This window comes from Triticum dicoccoides, chromosome 4A (genome assembly GCF_002162155.2).
Source record: "Triticum dicoccoides isolate Atlit2015 ecotype Zavitan chromosome 4A, WEW_v2.0, whole genome shotgun sequence".
Classification (NCBI taxonomy): Eukaryota; Viridiplantae; Streptophyta; class Magnoliopsida; order Poales; family Poaceae; genus Triticum; species Triticum dicoccoides.
Window position 1 is genome coordinate 748,040,866 of NC_041386.1, and position 20,959 is coordinate 748,061,824.

General features: G+C 45.7%; 1 protein-coding gene across 1 annotated transcript in view; it reads right to left on the minus strand.

Annotated features, from left to right (window-relative positions):
• Nucleotides 1-1,107: 1,107 nt before the first annotated feature.
• LOC119284443 (putative disease resistance protein RGA3) overlaps nucleotides 1,108-20,959 on the minus strand; it is a 23,242-nt gene continuing 3,390 nt past the window's right edge. The window contains exons 4-7 of the mRNA XM_037563563.1: nucleotides 15,812-15,833; nucleotides 1,882-1,928; nucleotides 1,269-1,599; nucleotides 1,108-1,166 (exon numbers count right to left, since the gene is read on the minus strand). Coding sequence (XP_037419460.1) covers nucleotides 1,108-1,166; nucleotides 1,269-1,599; nucleotides 1,882-1,928; nucleotides 15,812-15,833 — 459 coding nt within the window. The remainder of the gene's footprint in view (nucleotides 1,167-1,268; nucleotides 1,600-1,881; nucleotides 1,929-15,811; nucleotides 15,834-20,959) is intronic.

Sequence of the window (20,959 nt, forward strand, 5' to 3'; positions counted from 1 at the left end):
GTTAGAATGTACTCAGCATATTCATGTCTTTTAAAAAAAACATATTCATGTCAGGTCAGAGGAGAAGCAATGGGGTGTTCCCATTTCCCACAAAAATTTATAACTAAATGATTCTGGAGTCCAGGATTCTGGAAATTTTCGTCATTAGATATTGTTGATGGAAGGGAACCGTTTAAGTTGGAACAATCGGCCAAATATAGACTTCAAAGACAATTCAGGTTTCTGAATTCTACCAATGGCCATTGTATTATATTATTGATGCTTGAAATCCACATTCTTTCAACAAAACCAAAATGTTTCCATATATTCTGTTGTATTTGTGATGCTTCAGATGAGAAAAGGCAGTCACAATTTTCTATACCTAGCTCCTTAATAAATCTGGAAGGTATTTTACTCAACTCCTCTTCAAAGCGCTCTACATTTCCACTCAAACCTGTGAGTAGCAGGCTCACATTAGAGTTACCAATCCTCGAGAAATGAAGATCTCCATGCAGCCAACCAACTCTAGGTTCCGTTGTAATGGATCCTTTACACTTGAGATTAGATTGCACAGACAGATTCATCAGATGGTAAAGGGGAATGTCTCTTGCTTTATTCACCAGTAGATCATCAAGCAAAGGGATCATCTTGGGCATGCTTGCTAGCATTGGGCATTCGGAAATACTGAGCTTCTTGAGTTGAGGTAATGATACAACTGCTACTTGTCCTGCCACCTCTTGGTGCCATCTCTCTAGGTTAGGCATGTTGGAAACTATCATCGTTTCCAATTTAGGAAAGAAATGTGGCGGAGAAATACACGATTCCACATTGTTAGTATCATTATTAACAACACATATACTTGTCAAGCTACCCAAACTATCCAAACTCAAGTACCTGAGAGAGGGCATTTTCGGCATGCTTGCTAGCATTGGGCATCTAGACATTTCTACCTTCTTGAGCCGAGGGAATGACATAACAACTACTGGTCCTGCGACCTCCCAGTGCCATCTCTCTAGCTTAGGAATGTACGGAAGTATCATGGTTTCCAATTTAGGAAAGAAGGGTGGGGAAGAATTACATGATTCCCCACTACCTGTATCATCATTACCAAGACAAATATTGGTCAAGCTAACCAAAGCACTCAAACGCAAGTACATGAGAGAGGGCAGCTGCCATAATGGTGGAACATCCTTGCAGTTCTGGCAGCTACTGAGAGAAAGTTCACTGAGATTCTCCAACAGTGTAGAGTTGTGCATCCATGTTGACAATTTAGCACCGGTATAATTACATATATAGTTGTAAAGCTTCACGCCTTTTGCCAGGACAAAGGGCCTTCAATATTCCTTCTGGATTAGTATCAACTTCAAATCCAACATTTGTGCTATAAGATCCATACCAATCAAGTGATAATCTTTTTAAATTGTGCTTGGTGGACATATTGCCTTGTTTAGCATTTTCCGCACTATGCACTTTTCTTATCCCAGACAAAGAAAGAGCACCACCTAGATTCAAAATTTTCAGTTGAACAATTCCACGACTCGCATCACTATCAATGACATAACTTGTCAATGGCTGCAGAGAATTCAGCTGACCAATACCTCGTGGCATGTGCTCCAAACGATGACAACCAATGAGGAAGACGTGCCAAAGACTGATCATACATCCCATGCCGTCTGGCAATTTCTCAAGTTTTTGACAACCAATGAGCTTCAATGTTTTCAAACTATACAACATTGTAGTGGCTTCAGGAAGTGAAGATATACTAGAATAAGAACAATCTAGGTAGCGAAGATGCTTCAAGTTTGTCATATTTGTCTCCATTGAGAATGTCTTGAATGCTCAAACGGACAAGAATTTTGACCTGACTATACTCAGAAGATTCATAGTCCGCTTCAAATCTCTTTGGATTAAGATCTTACGGGGTAGGGGAGCCAAAATTTCCTTCATGGCTGCCATAGTTGTTGGGGAACGTTGCAGAAAATAAAAAATTTCTATGCTTCACCAAGATCAATCTATGGAGTTATCTAGCAACGAGAGAGAGGAGTGCATCTACATACCCTTGTAGATCGCGAGCGGAAGCGTTCAAGAGAACGGGGTTGAGGGAGTCGTACTCGTCGTGATCCAAATCACCGAAGATCCTAGTGCCGAACGGATGGCACCTCCGCGTTCAACACACGTACAGTTGGGAAGACGTCTCCTCCTTCTTGATCCAGCAAGGGGGAAGGAGAGGTTGATGAAGATCCAGCAGCATGACGGCGTGGTGGTGGACGTAGCAGCGATCTCGGCAGGGCTTCGCCAAGCTCTACGAGAGGGAGATGTGTTGCGGAGGGAGAGGGAGGCGCCAGGAGCAGGGGTGCGCAGCCCTCCCTCCCCCCTCTTTATATAGGGGCCCTGGGGGGCGCCGGCCCCCTAGAGATTGGATCTCAAGGGGGGGCGGCGGCCAAGGGGGTGGCTTGCCCCCCAAGCCAAGTGGGGCGCCCCCCACCCCTAGGGTTTCCAACCCTAGGCGCAGGGGGAGGCCCAAGGGGAGCGTACCAGCCCATCAGGGGCTGGTTCCCTTCCCCACTTCAGCTCATGGGGCCCTCCGGGATAGGTGGCCCCACCCGGTGGACCCCCACGACCCTTCCGGTGGTCCCGATAAAATACCGGTGACCCCTGAAACTTTTCCGATGGCCGAAACTGGACTTCCTTCATATAATTCTTCACCTCCGGACCATTCCGGAACTCCTCGTAACGTCCAGGATCTCATCCGGGACTCCGAACAACTTTCGGGTTACTGCATACTAATATCTCTACAACCCTAGCGTCACCGAACCTTAAGTGTGTAGACCCTACGGGTTCGGGTGACACGCAGACATGATCGAGACGACTCTCCAGTCAATAACCAACAGCAGGATTTGGATACCCATGTTGGCTCCCACATGCTCCTCGATGATCTCATCGGATGAACCACGATGTCGAGGATTCAAGTAACCCCGTATACAATTCCCTTTGTCAATCGGTACGTTACTTGCCCGAGATTCGATCGTCGGTATCCCAATACCTCGTTCAATCTCGTTACCGGCAAGTCACTTTACTTGTACCGTAATGCATGATCCCGTGACCAACCACTTGGTCACACTGAGCTCATTATGATGATGCATTACCGAGTGGGCCTAGAGATACCTCTCCGTCATACGGAGTGACAAATCCCAGTCTCGATCCGTGTCAACCCAACAGATACTTTCGGGGATACCTGTAGTATACCTTTATAGTCACCCAGTTACGTTGTGACGTTTGGTACACCCAAAGCACTCCTACGGTATCCGGGAGTTACACGATCTCATGGTCTAAGGAAATGATACTTGTCATTTGGAAAAGCTCTAGCAAACGAACTACACGATCTTGTGCTATGCTTAGGATTGGGTCTTGTCCATCACATCATTCTCCTAATGATGTGATCCCGTTATCAATGACATCCAATGTCCATAGTCAGGAAGCCATGACTATCTATTGATCAACGAGCTAGTCAACTAGAGGCTTACTAGGGACACATTGTGGTCTATGTATTCACACATGTATTACGATTTCCGAATAACACAATTATAGCATGAATAGTAGACAATTATCATGAACGAGGAAATATAATAATAACCATTTTATTATTGCCTCTAGGGCATTCCAACAGTCCCCACTTGCACTAGAGTCAATAATCTAGTTACATTGTGATGAATCGAACACCCATAGAGTTCTGGTGTTGATCATGTTTTGCTCGAGGAAGAGGTTTAGTCAAGGGATCTGCGACATTCAGGTCCGTATGTACTTTACAAATATCCATCTCTCCATTTTGAACATTTTCACGAATGGATTTGAAGCGACGCTTGATATGCCTGGTCTTCCTGTGAAACCTGGGCTCCTTGGCAAGGGCAATAGCTCCAGTGTTGTCATAGAAGAGAGTGATCGGCCCCGACGCATTGGGTATGACTCCTAGGTCGGTGATGAACTCCTTCATCCAAATTGCTTCATGCGCTGCCTCCGAGGCTGCCATGTACTCCGCTTCACATGTAGATCCCGCCACGACGCTTTGCTTGCAACTGCCCAGCTTACTGCCCCACCATTCAAAACATACACGTATCCGGTTTGTGACTTAGAGTCATCCAGATCTGTGTCGAAGCTAGCGTCGATGTAACCCTTTACGACGAGCTCTTCGTCACCTCCATAAACGAGAAACATATCCTTAGTCCTCTTCAGGTACTTCAGGATATTCTTGACCGCTGTCCAGTGTTCCTTGCCGGGATTACTTTGGTACCTTCCTACCAAACTTACGACAAGGTTTACATCAGGTCTGGTACACAGCATGGCATACATAATAGACCCTATCGCTGAGGCATAGGGGATGACACTCATCTCTTCTATATCTTCTGCCGTGGTCGGGCATTGAGCCGAGCTCAATCTCACACCTTGCAATATAGGCAAGAACCCTTTCTTGGACTGATCCATATTGAACTTCTTCAATATCTTATCAAGGTATGTGCTTTGTGAAAGACCTATGAGGCGTCTCGATCTATCCCTATAGATCTTGATGCCTAATATGTAAGCAGCTTCTCCAAGGTCCTTCATTGAAAAACACTTATTCAAGTAGGCCTTAATGCTGTCCAAAAGTTCTATATCATTTCCCATCAAAAGTATGTCATCTACATATAATATGAGAAATGCTATAGAGCTCCCACTCACTTTCTTGTAAAAGCAGGCTTCTCTATAAGTCTGCATAAACCCAAACGCTTTGATCATCTCATCAAAGCAAATGTTCTAACTCCGAGATGCTTGCACCAGCCCATAAATGGATCGCTGGAGCTTGCATACCTTGTTAGCATTCTCAGGATCGACAAAACCTTCCGGCTGCATCATATACAGTTCTTCCTTAAGATAGCCGTTAAGGAATGCCGTTTTGACGTCCATTTGCCATATCTCATAATCATAGTATGCGGCAATTGCTAACATGATTCAGACGGACTTTAGCTTCGCTACGGGAGAGAAAGTCTCATCGTAGTCAACCCCTTGAACTTGCCGATAACCCTTAGCGACAAGTCGAGCTTTATAGATGGTAACATTACCATCCACGTCCGTCTTCTTCTTAAAGATCCATTTGTTCTCTATCGCTCGCCGATCATCGGGCAAGTCTGTCAAAGTCCACACTTTGTTTTCATACATGGATCCTATCTCGGATTGCATGGCTTCCAGCCATTTGTTGGAATCTGGGCCCGCCATCGCTTCTTCATAGTTCGAAGGTTCACTATTGTCTAACAACATGATTTCCAGGACAGGGTTGCCATACCACTCTGGTGTGGAACGTGTCCTTGTGGACCTACGAAGTTCAGTAGTGACTTGATCCGAAGTACCTTGCTCATCATCATTAACTTCCTCTCCAGTCGGTGCAGGCACCACAGGAACATCTTCCTGAGCTGCTACTTACCGGTTCAAGAGGTAGTACTTCATCAAGTTCCACTTTCCTCCCACTTACTTCTTTCGAGAGAAACTCTTTCTCCAGAAAGGACCCGTTCTTGGCAACAAAGATCTTGCCTTCGGATCTGAGGTAGAAGGTATACCCAATGGTTTCCTTAGGGTATCCTATGAAGACACATTTTTCCGACTTGGGTTCGAGCTTTTCAGGTTGAAGTTTCTTGACATAAGCATCGCATCCCCAAACTTTTAGAAACGACAGCATAGGTTTCTTCCCAAACCATAATTCATACAGTGTCGTCTCAACGGATTTAGACTGTGCCCTATTTAAAGTGAATGTAGTTGTCTCTAAAGCGTATCCCCAAAATGATAGCGGTAAATCGGTAAGAGACATCATAGACCGCACCATATCCAATAAAGTGCGATTACGACGTTCGGACACACCGTTACGCTGAGGTGTTCCAGGCGGCGTGAGTTGTGAAACGATTTCACATTTCCTTAAGTGCGTACCAAATTCATGACTTAAATATTCTCCTCCATGATCTGATCGTAAGAACTTTATTTTTCGGTCACGTTGATTCTCTACCTCATTCTGAAATTCCTTCAACTTTTCAAAGGTCCCAGACTTGTGTTTCATCAAGTAGACATACCCATATCTACTCAAGTCATCAGTGTGGGTGAGAACATAACGATAGCCGCCGCGAGCCTCAACGCTCATTGGACCGCACACATCAGTATGTATAATTTCCAATAAGTTGGTTGCTCGCTCCACTATTCCGGAGAACGGAGTCTTGGTCATTTTACCCATGAGGCATGGTTCGCATGTGTCAAATGATTCGAAATAAAGAGACTCCAAAAGTCCATCTGTATGGAGCCTCTTCATGCGTTTGACACCAATGTGACCAAGGCGGCAGTGCCACAAATATGTGGGCTATCATTATCAATCTTACATCTTTTGGTATTCACACTATGAATATGTGTAACATCACGTTCGAGATTCATTAAGAATAAACCATTGACCAGAGGGGCATGACCATAAAACATATCTCTCATATAAATAGAACAACCATTATTCTCGGATTTAAATGAGTAGCCATCTCGTATTAAACGAGATCCAGATACAATGTTCATGCTAAAAGCTGGCACTAAATAACAATTATTGAGGTTTTAAAACTAATCTCGTAGGTAAATGTAGAGGTAGCGTGCCGACGGCGATCACATCGACCTTGGAACCATTCCCGACGCGCATCGTCACCTCGTCCTTCGCCAGTCTCCGCTTATTCCGCAGCTCCTGCTTTGAGTTACAAATATGAGCAACTGCACCGGTATCAAATACTCAGGAGCTACTATGAGTACTGGTAAGGTACACATCAATTACATGTATATCACATATACCTTTAGTGTTGCTGGCCTTCTTGTCCGCTAAGTATTTGGGGCAGTTCCGCTTCCAGTGACCCTTCCCTTTGCAATAAAAGCACTCAGTCTCAGGCTTGGGTCCCTTCTTTGGCTTCTTCCTGGCAACTGGCTTACTGGGCGCGGCAACTTCCTTGCCGTCCTTCTTGAAGTTCTTCTTACCCTTGCCTTTCTTGAACTTAGTGGTTTTATTGACCATCAACACTTGATGTTCCTTTTTGATTTCCACCTCCGCTACTTCAGCATTGAAAATACTTCAGGAATAGTTCTCACCATCCCCTGCATATTGTAGTTCATCACAATGCTCTTGTAGGTAGGTGGGAGCGACTGAAGGATTTTGTCAATGACCGCCTCGTCCGGGAGGTTAATGTCCAGCTGGGACATCCGGTTGTGCAACCCAGACATTTTGAGTATGTGCTCACTGACAGAACTATTTTCCTCCATCTTACAACTGTAGAACTTGTCGGAGACTTCATATCTCTCGACCCGGGAATGAGCTTGGAAAACCATTTTCAGCTCTTCGAACATCTCATATGCTCCGTGTTGCTCAAAACGCTTTTGGAGCCCCGGTTCTAAGCTGTAAAGCATGCCGCACTGAACGAGGGAGTAATTATTAGCACGTGACTGCCAAGCGTTCATAACGTCTTGGTTCTCTGGGATGGGTGCTTCACCTAGTGGTGCTTCTAGGACATATGCTTTCTTGGCAGCTATGAGGATGATCCTCAGGCTCCGGACCCAGTCCGTATAATTGCTGCCATCATCTTTCAGCTTGGTTTTCTCTAGGAACGCGTTGAAGTTGAGGTTGGCATGAGCGTTGGCCATTTGCTACAAGACATTTTGCAAAGGTTTTTAGACTAAGTTCATGATAATTAAGTTCATCTAATCAAATTAGTTAATGAACTCCCACTCAGATTAGACATCCCTCTAGTCATCTAAGTGATACATGATCCGAGTCAACTAGGCCATGTCCGATCATCACGTGAGACGGACTAGTCATCATCAGTGAACATCTCCATGTTGATCGTATCTTCCATACGACTCATGTTCGACCTTTCGGTCTCTTGTGTTCCGAGGCCATGTCTGTACATGCTAGGCTCGTCAAGTTAACCTAAGTGTTTTGCATGTGTAAATCTGTCTTACACCCGTTGTATGTGGACGTTGGAATCTATCACACCCGATCATCACGTGGTGCTTCAAAACAACGAACTTTCGCAACGGCGCACAGTTAGGGGGAACACTTTCTTGAAATTATTATGAGGGATCATCTTATTTACTACCGTCATTCTAAGCAAATAAGATGCAAAAACATGATAAACATCACATGCAATCAAATAGTGACATGATATGGCCAATATCATATAGCTCCTTTGATCTCCATCTTCGGGGCGCCATGATCATCTTCGTCACGGGCATGACACCATGATCTCCATCATCGTGTCTCCATGAAGTTGCTCGCCAACTATTACTTCTATTACTATGGCTAACGGTTTAGCAATAAAGTAAAGTAATTACATGGCATTTAATCATTGACACGCAGGTCATACAATAATTAATACAACTTCTATGGCTCCTGCCGGTTGTCATACTCATCGACATGCAAGTCGTGATTCCTATTACAAGAACATGATCTCATACATCACATATATATTATTCATCACAACCTTTTGGCCATATCACATCACAAGGCATATGCTGCAAAAACAAGTTAGACGTCCTCTAATTGTTGTTGCATGTTTTACGTGGCTGCAATAGGGTTCTAGCGAGAACCTTTCTTACCTACGTAAAAGCCACAACGTGATATGCCAATTTCTATTTACCCTTCATAAGGACCCTTTTCATCGAATCCGCTCCGATAAAGTGGGAGAGACAGACACCCGCTAGCCACCTTATGCAACCAGTGCATGTCAGTCGGTGGAACCTGTCTCACGTAAGCGTACGTGTAAGGTCGGTCCGGGCCGCTTTATCCCACGATGCCGCCGAAGCAAAATAAGACTAGTAGTGGCAAGAAAATTGACAACATCTACGCCCACAACAAATTTGTGTTCTACTCGTGCAAAGAAACTATGCATAGACCTAGCTCATGATGCCACTGTCACTAGTAGAAAAAGGGTCAAATGTGAGACACATTAGTCCCGGTTTGTAACAGAACCGACACTAATGTGTCCATTAGTGCCGGTTCCAACGGCTAGGCAGGATGAGCTCTTTAGTACCAGTTCGTGACGAACCTTTAGCACCGGTTCGTGCCACGAACCGGTACTAAAGAAAGTGGTGGCAGGATGTTGTCAGAGTGGGGCCCTTCCAGCACCTTTAGTACCGGTTCGTGGTACGAACCGGTACTAAAGGTCGTCCTATATAAACCCTTCGTCCACCCGCACTCTGTTCTTCCCCCTTTCCCCTCTCCCTCTCCTCTGTTCTTCCCTTCTTTCTCTCGAGTTCATCACAAAATTTGCCCCAAATTTGTCAAGATTTGCAGGCCCCCATCCATTCAAATGATCACCAAGGTTAGCAACTTTGTCCTTTCATCTCTCATTGCTAGATTAGCTCTTGCATTGGTTTATATAGTGATTAATTGTGGGTTTTAGTAATTTGGGAGGAATTATATGTGGTAGTATTTGATTTATATGCAATTTGAGGTCAAAATAACACTTAGTTTGCATATGTAGGTGTGTTTTACTTAGTGCCTTCTAAATCTCCGTCGTAACCACAGTCGACCGCCCGCACCGTCCCGTCGCCGGCACCACCTTGTGGTGAGCCTCTTGTTCATGAAATTTTATATAAAAATTGATATTTGTGTGATTTGGATATATAGTTACTCGTATAATTATCTTACCCGTACGTTGTTTGTTATACATAGTGCCATGGTTTTGATATCCGTCCCCGTCGGCCCTCGTCCTTGTTATGATTCAGATGTGGTATATTCTCTTTTAAAACTATTTGTTGCATTTTGTGTTTATGACAAATTATGACCATCAAGTTGACATAGATATTTTTATCTAGGAGGTATGTGAACCGGAAATTCCAACCGACCCTATTGTCGAGAGGTTAAATTTAGTTGAAAGAGAAAACGAGTACTTGAAAGAAAAATCGAAAAGAATTGAGGGGGAGAAGATGGAATTGGAGTTCCATGTTGCCGATGTCGTCGATGATCACAAGATCAAGATGGAGAAAATGCGCTTGAAGATTAGAAAGATTAGAAAATATGCCATCGATAGTGAGGCTTGGTATCATTATGCTGTTGGATCAATTGTTACCTTAGTTGCGATCTTGATCGCATTTGTTGTTGCATTTAAACGCTTTAGCTAGAGAGTTATTTGTTTGTTGCATTTAAGTGTTGTATGAACTTTATGTATGAACTTGTATTAATTTGGTCTATTCGGTGTTGTGTAATGAAGATGAGCCGGCAATGGATGTACGATGACCGATGCTCTCCCCAGTTCATTGAGGGTGTGCATACTTTTCTGCTTGCGGCTGAGGCAAACAAGCGGGCGGATGGTTTTATGCCTTGTCCATGTGCTGGCTGTAAGAATGGTCGCAATTACTCTACGTCAAGAACCATTCACGTCCACCTGTTTGAGTCCTGTTTCATGCCCCACTATAATGTTTGGACCAAGCACGGAGAAAGAGGGGTTATGATGAAAGACAATGAAGAAGAAGAGAACGACGACAGCTATCCTGGCCATGGGTTCCCTGAATACGATGATACAACAATGAGGGAAGAAGCTGAGCCGGTAATGCGGGTAGAAGCTGAGCCGGCAATGCGGGAAGAAGCTGAAGAAGAGGCATCAGATGAGCCCGTTGATGATCTAGGTCGGGCCATTGCCGATGTAAAGAGAAACTGCGCAAGTGATTTGGAGAAGAAGAAGTTGCAGCGCATGTTAGAGGATCACAAAAAATTGTTGTACCTGAATTGCGTAGGTGACAAGAAAAAGCTGGGCACCACACTGGAATTGCTGCAATGGAAGGCAGAGAATGGTGTATCTGACAAGGGATTTGGAAAGTTGCTGGTAATGATAAAGGATATGCTTCCAAAGGACAACGAATTGCCCGAGAGTACGTACGAAGCAAAGAAGGCTGTCTGCCCTATAGGGTTAGAGGTGCAGAAGATACATGCATGCCCTAATGATTGCATCCTCTACCGCGGTGAGTACGAGGATTTGAACGCTTGCCCGGTATGTGGTGCATTGCGCTATAAGATCAGCCGCGATGACCCTGGTGATGTCGAGGGCGAGCGCCCCAGGAAGAAGATTCCTGCCAAGGTGATGTGGTATTCTCCTATAATACCACGGTTGAAACGTTTGTTCCAAAACAAAGAGCATGCCAAGGCGATGCGATGGCACAGAGAAGACCGTAAGAATAACGGAAAGTTGAGAGTACCCGCTGACGGGTCGAAGTGGAGAAAAATCGAAAAGAAAGTACGGGAAGGAGTTTGCAGATGACGCAAGGAGCGTATGGTTTGGTCTAAGCGCAGATGGCATTAATCCTTTTGGGGAGTAGAGCAGCAACCATAGCACCTGGCCTGTGACTCTATGTTTGTATAACCTTCCTCCTTGGTTGTGCATGAAGCGGAAGTTCCTTATGATGCCAGTGCTCATCCAAGGCCCTAAGCAACCCGGCAACGACATTGATGTGTACCTAAGGCCGTTAGTTGAAGAACTCTTACAACTGTGGAACGGAACAGGTGTACGTGCATGGGATGAGCACATGGGGGAAGAATTTGACCTAAAGGCGTTGCTGTTCGTGACCATCAATGATTGGCCTGCTCTCAGTAACCTTTCAGGACAGACAAACAAGGGATACCGCGGATGCACGCACTGTTTGGATGATACCGACAGTATATATTTGAATAGTTGTAAGAAGATTGTGTACCTGGGACATCGTCGATTTCTTCCGAGCAGGCATCCCGTAAGAAAGAAAGGCAAGCATTTCAAAGGTGAGGCGGGTCACCGGACGAAGCCTCGCCACCGTACTGGTGCTGATGTACATGATATGGTCAAGGATTTGAAGGTGATATTTGGAAAGGGTCCTGGCGGACAACCTGTTCCGAAGGACGCTTACGGACGCGCACCCATGTGGAAGAAGAAATCTATATTTTGGGACCTGCCATATTGGAAAGACCTAGAGTTCCGCTCCGCAATCGACGTGATGCACGTGACGAAGAATCTTTGCGTGACCCTGCTTGGCTTCTTGAGCGTGTATGGGAAGACAAAAGATACACCTAAGGCACGGGAGGACCAGCAATGTATGCACGGAGAAGACGGCATACATCAGGGTCATGCAAGCTACGCTCTTACCAAAGAAGAGAAGGAAATCTTCTTTGAATGCCTGCTCAGTATTAAGGTACCGTCTGGCTTCTCGTCGAATATAAAGGGAATAATAAACATGGCAGAGAAAAAGTTCCAGAACCTAAAGTCTCATGACTGCCACGTGATTATGACGCAACTGCTTCTGGTTGCATTGAGGGGGCTTCTACTGGAAAACGTTCGATTAGCCATTGTGAAGCTATGTGCATTTCTCAATGCAATCTCTCAGAAGGTAATCGATCCAGAAATCATACCAAGGTTACAGAATGATTTGGTGCAATGTCTTGTCAGTTTCGAGTTGGTGTTCCCACCATCCTTCTTCAACATCATGACGCATGTCCTAGTTCACCTATGCGAAGAGATTAACGTTTTGGGTCCTGTATTTCTACACAATATGTTCCCCTTTGAGAGGTTCATGGGAGTCTTAAAGAAATATGTTCATAACCGTGTTAGGCCAGAAGGAAGCATCTCCAAGGGCCATCAAAATGAGGAGGTCATTGAGTTTTGTATTGACTTTATTCCTGACCTTAAGCCGATTGGTGTTCCTGAATCGCGGCATAAGGGCAGACTGGATGGAAAAGGCATGATAGGAGGGGAACAAATAATATGTATGGACGGACATTCTCTCACTGAAGCACACTACACAGTTCTACAGAATTCCGCCTTGGTGGCTCCGTATATGGATGAACACAAGAATTTGCTATGCTCCAAACACCCGGAGTGGTCTGATGACTGGATTACACGTGAACAAACCAGGAGTTTCGCCAGCTGGTTGCAGACATGTACCATGCATGACACCTCTATTGAAGATGACCTGTACTTGCTGTCCCAGTTACCATCTTCGAATATAATGACTTTCAAAGGGTACGAGATAAATGGTAATACATTTTACACAATCGCCCAAGATAAGAAGAGCACCAACCAAAACAGTGGTGTCCGCTTTGATGCAGAAACCAAGACGGGAAAGGAAACATATTATGGTTATATACAGGACATATGGGAACTTGACTATCGACGTGGTTTAAAGGTCCCTTTGTTTCGGTGCAAATGGGTCAATATGACACGAGGCGGGGTAACGGAAGACCCGCAGTACGGAATGACAACAGTGGATCTCAACAATCTTGCGTATGCAGACGAACCATTCGTCCTAGCCAATGATGTGGCACAGGTTTTCTATGTGAAGGACATGTCTACCAAGCCAAAAAAAAGAAAAGATAAGGAAGTGAATGCATCGTACGATGAGCCAAAGCGGCACATAGTTCTTTCTGGGAAGAGAAACATCATGGGAGTGGATGACAAGACAGACAAGTCAGAAGATTATGAAAAGTTTGATGAAATTGCTCCATTCACAGTGAATATTGACCCGAGCATCCCGTTAAATGATGAAGATTTTCCATGGTTACAGCGCAAAGGGACACACGCGAAGAAAAAGTTTCACACCCAAAGATCTGGGATGTGATCGGCTTCACTATCATCACTTTCTTCTGTGTTTCACACCCAGAGGGGAATCTCTGTAATAGTTAGGGTAGTTATGTATTTTGGCATTTGAAACGCGAAGAAATTTTATGTGCAAACAAATTCTTTCATGCCTTTACTGATTTTTAAAGTTAAGTTATTCACAAACTAGTGATTCACACTAATTTCAAATAATTCAAAATTTAAACTATTCAAATTTGAAAACTACGGGCACTAACAGAAAGTTTGTAATTTTTTGTACCTAAAGCAATATATTCACAAAGAAACTCTAAATACACAAAAAAACAACACAAAAATAAATAAAGCAATAAAAAATAAAAAAAAGTCCGCCTACTAGGCCAGAGCGGCCTGCATACGACTAGAAACCCAACCTGTTGTTGGGCCAGGATGTAGGCCCGCAAAGGCCAAGTGGGCCCACAGGGCAGCAAAGAACACGTAGGGCCAGTAGGCCTGCTTTGGAGAGGAGCTCGAGAGAGCGACCGCACGGGGGTTTATAAACCAGTGCGGTCGCCCCTCGACTAGCGAGGTGGGACTAAACTTGCCGCACCGCACCTGCGCCAGCGCACCCCCTTTAGTACCGGGTGTCGTGGCACAAACCGGTACTAAAGGGGGGGCCTTTAGTACCGGTTTGTGCCACCACCCGGTACTAAAGGGGGTCGCTTCCCGCCGCTTGGGCTGGCCAAAACTGGCCTTTAGTACCGATTGGTGGCACAAACCGGTACTAAAGGCCCCTCCTATATAAACAACACTTACGAAAATTTCAATTTCTCATCTGGCTTCTTCTCCTCTGTACGCGTCTCCATCCCTCGTCGCCGCCCCGTCCCCGTCGTCGCCGCCCCGTCGTCCCCGTCCCCGTCGTCCCCGTCGTCACCGCCGCCCCGTCCCGGCCCGTCCCGCGTCGTCCCCGTCCCCGTCGTCGGCGCCGCCCTGTACGTCCCCGTCGTCGGCGCCGCCCCGGCCCCTCCGTCCCCGTCCCTGTCGTCGCCGCCCCGTCCCTGTCCCCGTCGTCGTCATCCCCGTCGTCGCCGCGCCCGTCGCCGTCCCCGTCGCCGCGCGCCCGGCCCCCGTCGCCGCCCCCTGTCGTCCCTCGCCTCGCCGGTGAGCGCACACACACACACACACGCATACGTTTTTTGTTTTTTAGTTATACAAATAGTTAGAAATTTTTCTGTTTTTTAGAAATTGTTATAAATTTTTCTGTTTTTCAGAAATAGTTAGAAATGTTAAAATAGTTAGAATAGTTAGAAATGTTAGAATTGTTAGAATAGTTAGAAATGTTAGAATTGTTAGAAATTTTCTGTTTTTTAGTTATAGAAATAGTTATAAAAAAGTTAGAATTGTTAGAATTTTTTCTGTTTTGTAGTTATAAAAATAGTTATAAAAATGTTAGTTATATATATAGAAATGTTATAATTTTTTTTTCTGTTTTTTAGTTATAGAAATATTAGAAATGTTATAGAAATGTTAGTTATATATAGCATTGTTAGAAATGTTATATAAATGTTAGTTATATAGAAATGTTAGAAATTTTAGTTATCAAAATCCAATCATTAAAAAAATGTTACTTTTTGCGGGCATATAGCTAGTATTTGTTCTCGACGATGCCCGACACGCATCCTCGCCGTCGACACGTCCGCGACGACGTCCGGCTGACCCATGTCCGGGACTGGGCTCCGCCGGGCTGGCACTGGGAGGTGCTGCCTGGAGGGGCGCGCCGCTTGATGAGGAACCCGACCCCGGGTCCCGTCGTCGACCCTGATCTCGTTTGGTGGCGTTCGCGTGGGCCAGTTTCGGCGCGGAGGGAGCCGGCCCAGCCTGAGGTGGTACGTCGCCGTGTCAGGGAGGAGGACGAGCACGTCGATCGCTACATGGTTGCGTTAGAGGGCAACAGGTTCTCCAATACCTGGCAGTTTCTTCAGGGATCTCACTTCAGGTATGATCCTGTGAGGGTTCCTTCTCTTTGGTTGTCCACCGCCCGCGCCGCAGGAACCGCGAGTGTCCTAAATTCTTCTGTAGTATTCGATCTTTATTAGCTACGTAGCCAGTGATGTATTCGATATTATATCTATTATACAAGACGATGTATTCGAGATTATATCTATTATTCGAGACGATGTATTCGAGATTATATCTATTATTCGAGACGATGTTTTCGAGATTATATCTATTATTCGAGACGATGTATCCGAGATTATATCTATTACTTGAGACGATGTAATTTGAATACTAAATTGTTTTATATTTCTTTTGGTTTAGTTAAATAAAAGCTATGGCAGACAATACCGGCAGAGAGGGAGAACAGGCCATGTTTGATATGATACGCCATCCTCACGGGCCAGATGATGATCAGAATGAAGAAGATTATGACGGCTCCGAATTTCTAAACAACACCGGAGAGGGTGATATGATATTCGATCGCGACGACCGAATTGATGAAGTCATGAACTATGATTATGATGATGACGAAGAAAATGTTGATCCTGAAACAACAAAGACCGGCGAGGTATATATATTTATATAAGCAGGCATCTGGTGATCATCACATGTTTTAAATGACTTGAAGATATATTAACGAATCGATCTTTGTTCTTTCAGCCATCCGGATCGAGCAAATCTTCAAGCAAAAGGACGAAACGAGGCCCGAACAAAAAGTTGAAGGAGGGCGTAAAGTACAATATCGAGGCAATCAGACCTAATGGCGAACCATTAGCGCCTAAGAAGATTGCGGACAAGTTCGTTCGTCAGTGCGGAGTTGTTGTCAAGGACCAACTCCCGATCTCCCTTCAAGAATGGAGAGAGCCAGCAAAAGACAAAAGACAAAAAGACAAAAAGGACGCTGCTCCACGTCCAGATGTTACTTTTGTCGACAAAAGACAAAAAGATCTGCTTTGGGATACTCTCATGGAACATTTCACCCTACCAGATCATTTCACAGAAGCAGATGTGCAGAAAGTCAAGGACGCTGCTCTTAGGAAGATGGCGGTTGCATTCAAGAAGCACAAGAATCGTGAATGGGACAAGTACGTCAAGGGAGGAAGGAAGACTCCAGTATTCGAAGGAACACTAGAGAACCAACGTGCTCATTGGGACGATTTCGTGAAATTCAAGGATTCGGAATTAGCTAAGGACGGTTGAGAATAAACAAGAAGAATGCCGAAAAAAAGGATAAGTTCCATAAGCTGGGGCCAGGTGGCTATGCGGTGGCAATGCCTAAGTGGGATAAGTCTGAGAAAGAGATGGAGGATGTAGGTGTCACTCCGGTTACTAAGAGCTGGCCCCCCAGGTGCAGGACTTGGTTCTATGCGCATGGGGGGGAGTTGGACCCGAAGACAGGCAATGTTTCGACGAGGGCAAGTCTGAAGGGAGCTGACGATGCGATACTTGTTGCAATAGAAGAGGCACGATCGGGGGTGTTCCAGCCCAACAGAGAGAACGACGAGCTTACGCGTGCCCTGGGAAATCCTGAACACCCGGGAAGAACAAGACGCAAGGGTGCTATTCCGTGGTATGAGGGGTTTTCGGACTGGAACACCGACTACAGAACCCATGCGAGAAAGAAGATTGCGGAGGAGAAGAAGAGGAAGATGGAGGAGGAGCAGAGGAAGCGTGACTATGAACGCCTTCAAGGCCTAGAAGCAAGTCAAGCGGAATTGGCAGTCAAATTCCAGCGGCAGCAGGAGCAGATCGACTCACTTACCCAGCAAAGGGGGTCTCAGCAGCTGCAGCAGCTAGCGAATGATCCAGCATTGGATAGCACCGCCCCATCCATGCCGAGAAGCAGCGTGGGTTCCGCCCCGGACGACGCAATGCTGGATAGATACCCCGTGGATGACATCACGGAGAACACTAACTGCGAGCTACACGTCAAAATGAAGAACATATCCATGAAGGTGGAGGATGCCGTTGCTTTTACAAATCCCCCCGAGGCAACCTTCCATTGCAACCCGATTCCAGCGGGCTATGCTCGTGTCTTGGTTGATGAGGTGGTGGACCCATATTCGGAGCTACAGCTTGACATTCCTGGAGGTGACGACGAGCACTTTCTCGGAGAGGCCAAACATCGTATCATCCTATGGAAAAAGGATTGCATCATCTTTCGAAGGCCACCGACACCGCGTTAGCCGACTCCTCGTCGAAGTCCGCCACCGAGTCAGCAGACTCCCGCTCCTGCAAGTCCACCAAGTCCGGCAAAGTGTCAGGCCACTCCTCCTCCAAGTCCGGCAAAGTGTCAGGCCACTCCTCCTCCTCCAAGTCCGGCACAACGTCAGACGTCCACTCCTCCTCCAAGTCCAGCACAACCTCAGGCCACTCCTCCTCCAAGTCCGGCACAGCTTCAGGCCACTCCTCCTCGTCCAACTCAGCCCCGTCAGCCGTCTCCGCCGCCTCAGCAATCGCAGAAGAGACACCCCGCAGCTATGGTGCGTAGCGGTACGAGTCGAGGTAGTACAGGAAGTACAGGCGAAGGCAAGCAATATAAATATGGTCCAAGCCTCACGCCTCTTCCGCAGAGGCCTTATGACAAGTCCGAGGAGGAAAATGCAGCCATACCGAAGGCCGAGGTGGAAGCCCATTTGCACCGAAACCGCCACCGCCGCCAAGGGAGAAAGTGCCTGAGGAAACGATTGACCACTTCATTCGTATGGCTCAACCACCAGCTCCCAAGCCTGTTGACACAGACTATGAGCGCCACATCAGGAAGTTAAATCGATCACGTCTACGTAAGGAGGCGAGCTCGGGATCGAGCAAACAACAAGCAGCTGTCAAAAATGCGGGAAAACCATTCCCCAGCTGGGAGAACAGGCGGCGCAATCGATCCCCTCGCTTGTTGTGCGAACAACACGTGACAGTACGCGCGCCCAATATTATTGTGGGCAAACAGTTTACGTTCCCGAGGTGGGCAATGTGGTAATAACCAAGGACCATATAATGCAGGCTGAAGTTCTCAACATCACTGTTGGACAACTCCTCGAGATCGAGCCCATGCCTGTGCTTACAGAGGATGAAATAAAACGGAAATATGTCCGGGGCCAACCTTTGGTCGAGCCAGACAAGGTCAAGAACCTCCCAACGAGAATGTATGAATTGCATCAATGGTACATGAACATTACCAAGATTTCCAATCGATTGTCCCTCATGGTGAATGTCAAGGAGGAGCATTACTTCCATGAGAAAGCTCTGTCCGTTGAGTATTCTGAACTGTTTCAGTTATACAATCAAGACGCACTCGACAAATCTATCGTCAGTTGCTATTGTCTGTAAGTGATTTCTTTCTGTAATTTAAGTCTCAAGCTAGCTGTAGTGATCCTTTTGATCAATCATTACCTGTAATTATCCTCACTATATTCTTTTCTGTGGTATATTATGCAGGATGAAGATGTATGAAATGAGAAAAGGTTGACGCTTTGGCATTGGGTTAATTGACCCAAACACCGTTAATGAATACACATGGCTAATAAATGCACATCATGAAAAGGCCGTAGAGGACAACATGCTAGAGTTCTTGAAGCACCTCAAATACAATGAAGATATACTACTTCCTTACAACTTCCAGTGAGTCACACTGTCTTGTACTACAAATTCTCTGTTTTTGCCTACTAGCTAGCTACATGTTTTTGCTTACATATGCCCGCTTAATTAAGACATGCAAACGTGTGTGCATGCAGATTTCACTGGATCTTGTGTATCATTAAAGTTGACGCTGGAACAGTTGAAATACTGGATTCACTACTCAAAGCAAATACTGACTATAACATCTTGTTTGGGATAGTCAACAGGTAATTTCAATCATTATTAACGATATATCTCGGCCTATTTAGTTCGTCATTTCATGATATGAACTATTTAATAACCCCTTTATTTATTTTCTTTGTCGGCGGGCAGGGCTTGGGCAAGGTTCATCAGCGTCACGGAAGGCGAATGGAAAAAAAGCTTAAATGGTTTCGACCCAAGGTAAGTAATTAAGTAGTACTAGCTAGCTAGCTAGCTGCCATCTCTTTAATTATCATGCTTGATTAATTATTATCTGATAAAATTCCATTCTCGTAAAGGCCCTGAAGCAGGCGCAGGGGATTGATCTGTGTGCATTCTGTGTTTGCGAGAACATTCGCATCATGGCGTCCGAAAGGAGCAGATCTCAAAGACAGGAATGGGTACGCTTGTCAGAACACTATTCACAATTTTTACACCATTATCGATATCTAGTCACACAACTAATACACATGCATATTGATCTCCTTCTTAACAGTTCAAAGAGGTGCGGGAGAAGCTCCTAGAAACGGAGCGCGTAGAAGCACTTCAAGAGGAAATAGCGGGATTTTTGCTCGACCGGGTCATAAATCCGAAGAGAGAATACTATTACCCGCTACCGCCCCCATGAAAACCACTTCCAATTGTCATCGTGCTCCGAAGGCACCAATTAGGCTAATTCCACTGGCTCCGAAGGCAACATGCATATGTAGGAGAAATTGTATATAGCTATACATGTGTGTATGTGTGAATTAATTAATATGGTGGTTTGTGAGACATTGATGATATATATATGCATGATTGGTTCTACTAGAAATTCTATATAATGTGTACAATGTGTAGTATCGTAAAATACCAGCAAACAAAAAGAATTAAAATGGAAACACAAAATTAAATGAAAAAGAAATCATAAAACTAAACGCCCCCCAAACCTTATAGTACCGGTTGGTCTTACCAACCAGTACTAAAGGGCTCCAGGCCCCCGGAGCTGGCTCGTGCCACGTGGTTGCCCTTTAGCACTTGTTCGTGATGAACCGGTACTAAAGAGGGGGGGGCCTTTAGTGCCCACACTTTAGTGTCGGTTATGGAACCGGCACTAAAGTGCCTTACGAACCGGTGCTATTGCCCGGTTCTGCACTAGTGTGTTGGGGAACGTTGCAGAAAATAAAAAATTTCTACGCTTCACCAAGATCAATCTATGGAGTTATCTAGCAACGAGAGAGAGGAGTGCATCTACATACCCTTTTATATCGCGAGCGGAAGCGTTCAAGAGAACGGGGTTGAGGGAGTCGTACTCGTCGTGATCCAAATCACCGAAGATCCTAGTGCCGAACGGACGGCACCTCCGCGTTCAACACACGTACGGTTGGGAAGACGTCTCCTCCTTCTTGATCCAGCAAGGGGGAAGGAGACGTTGATGAAGATCCAGCAGCACGACGGCGTGGTGGTGGAAGTAGCAGCGATCTCGGCAAGGCTTCGCCAAGCTCAACGAGAGGGAGAGGTGTTGCGGAGGGAGAGGCGGGCGCCAGGAGTAGGGGTGCACAGCCCTCCCTCCCTCCTCTTTATAAAGGGGCCTTGGGGGGGTGCCGGCCCCCTAGAGATTGGAT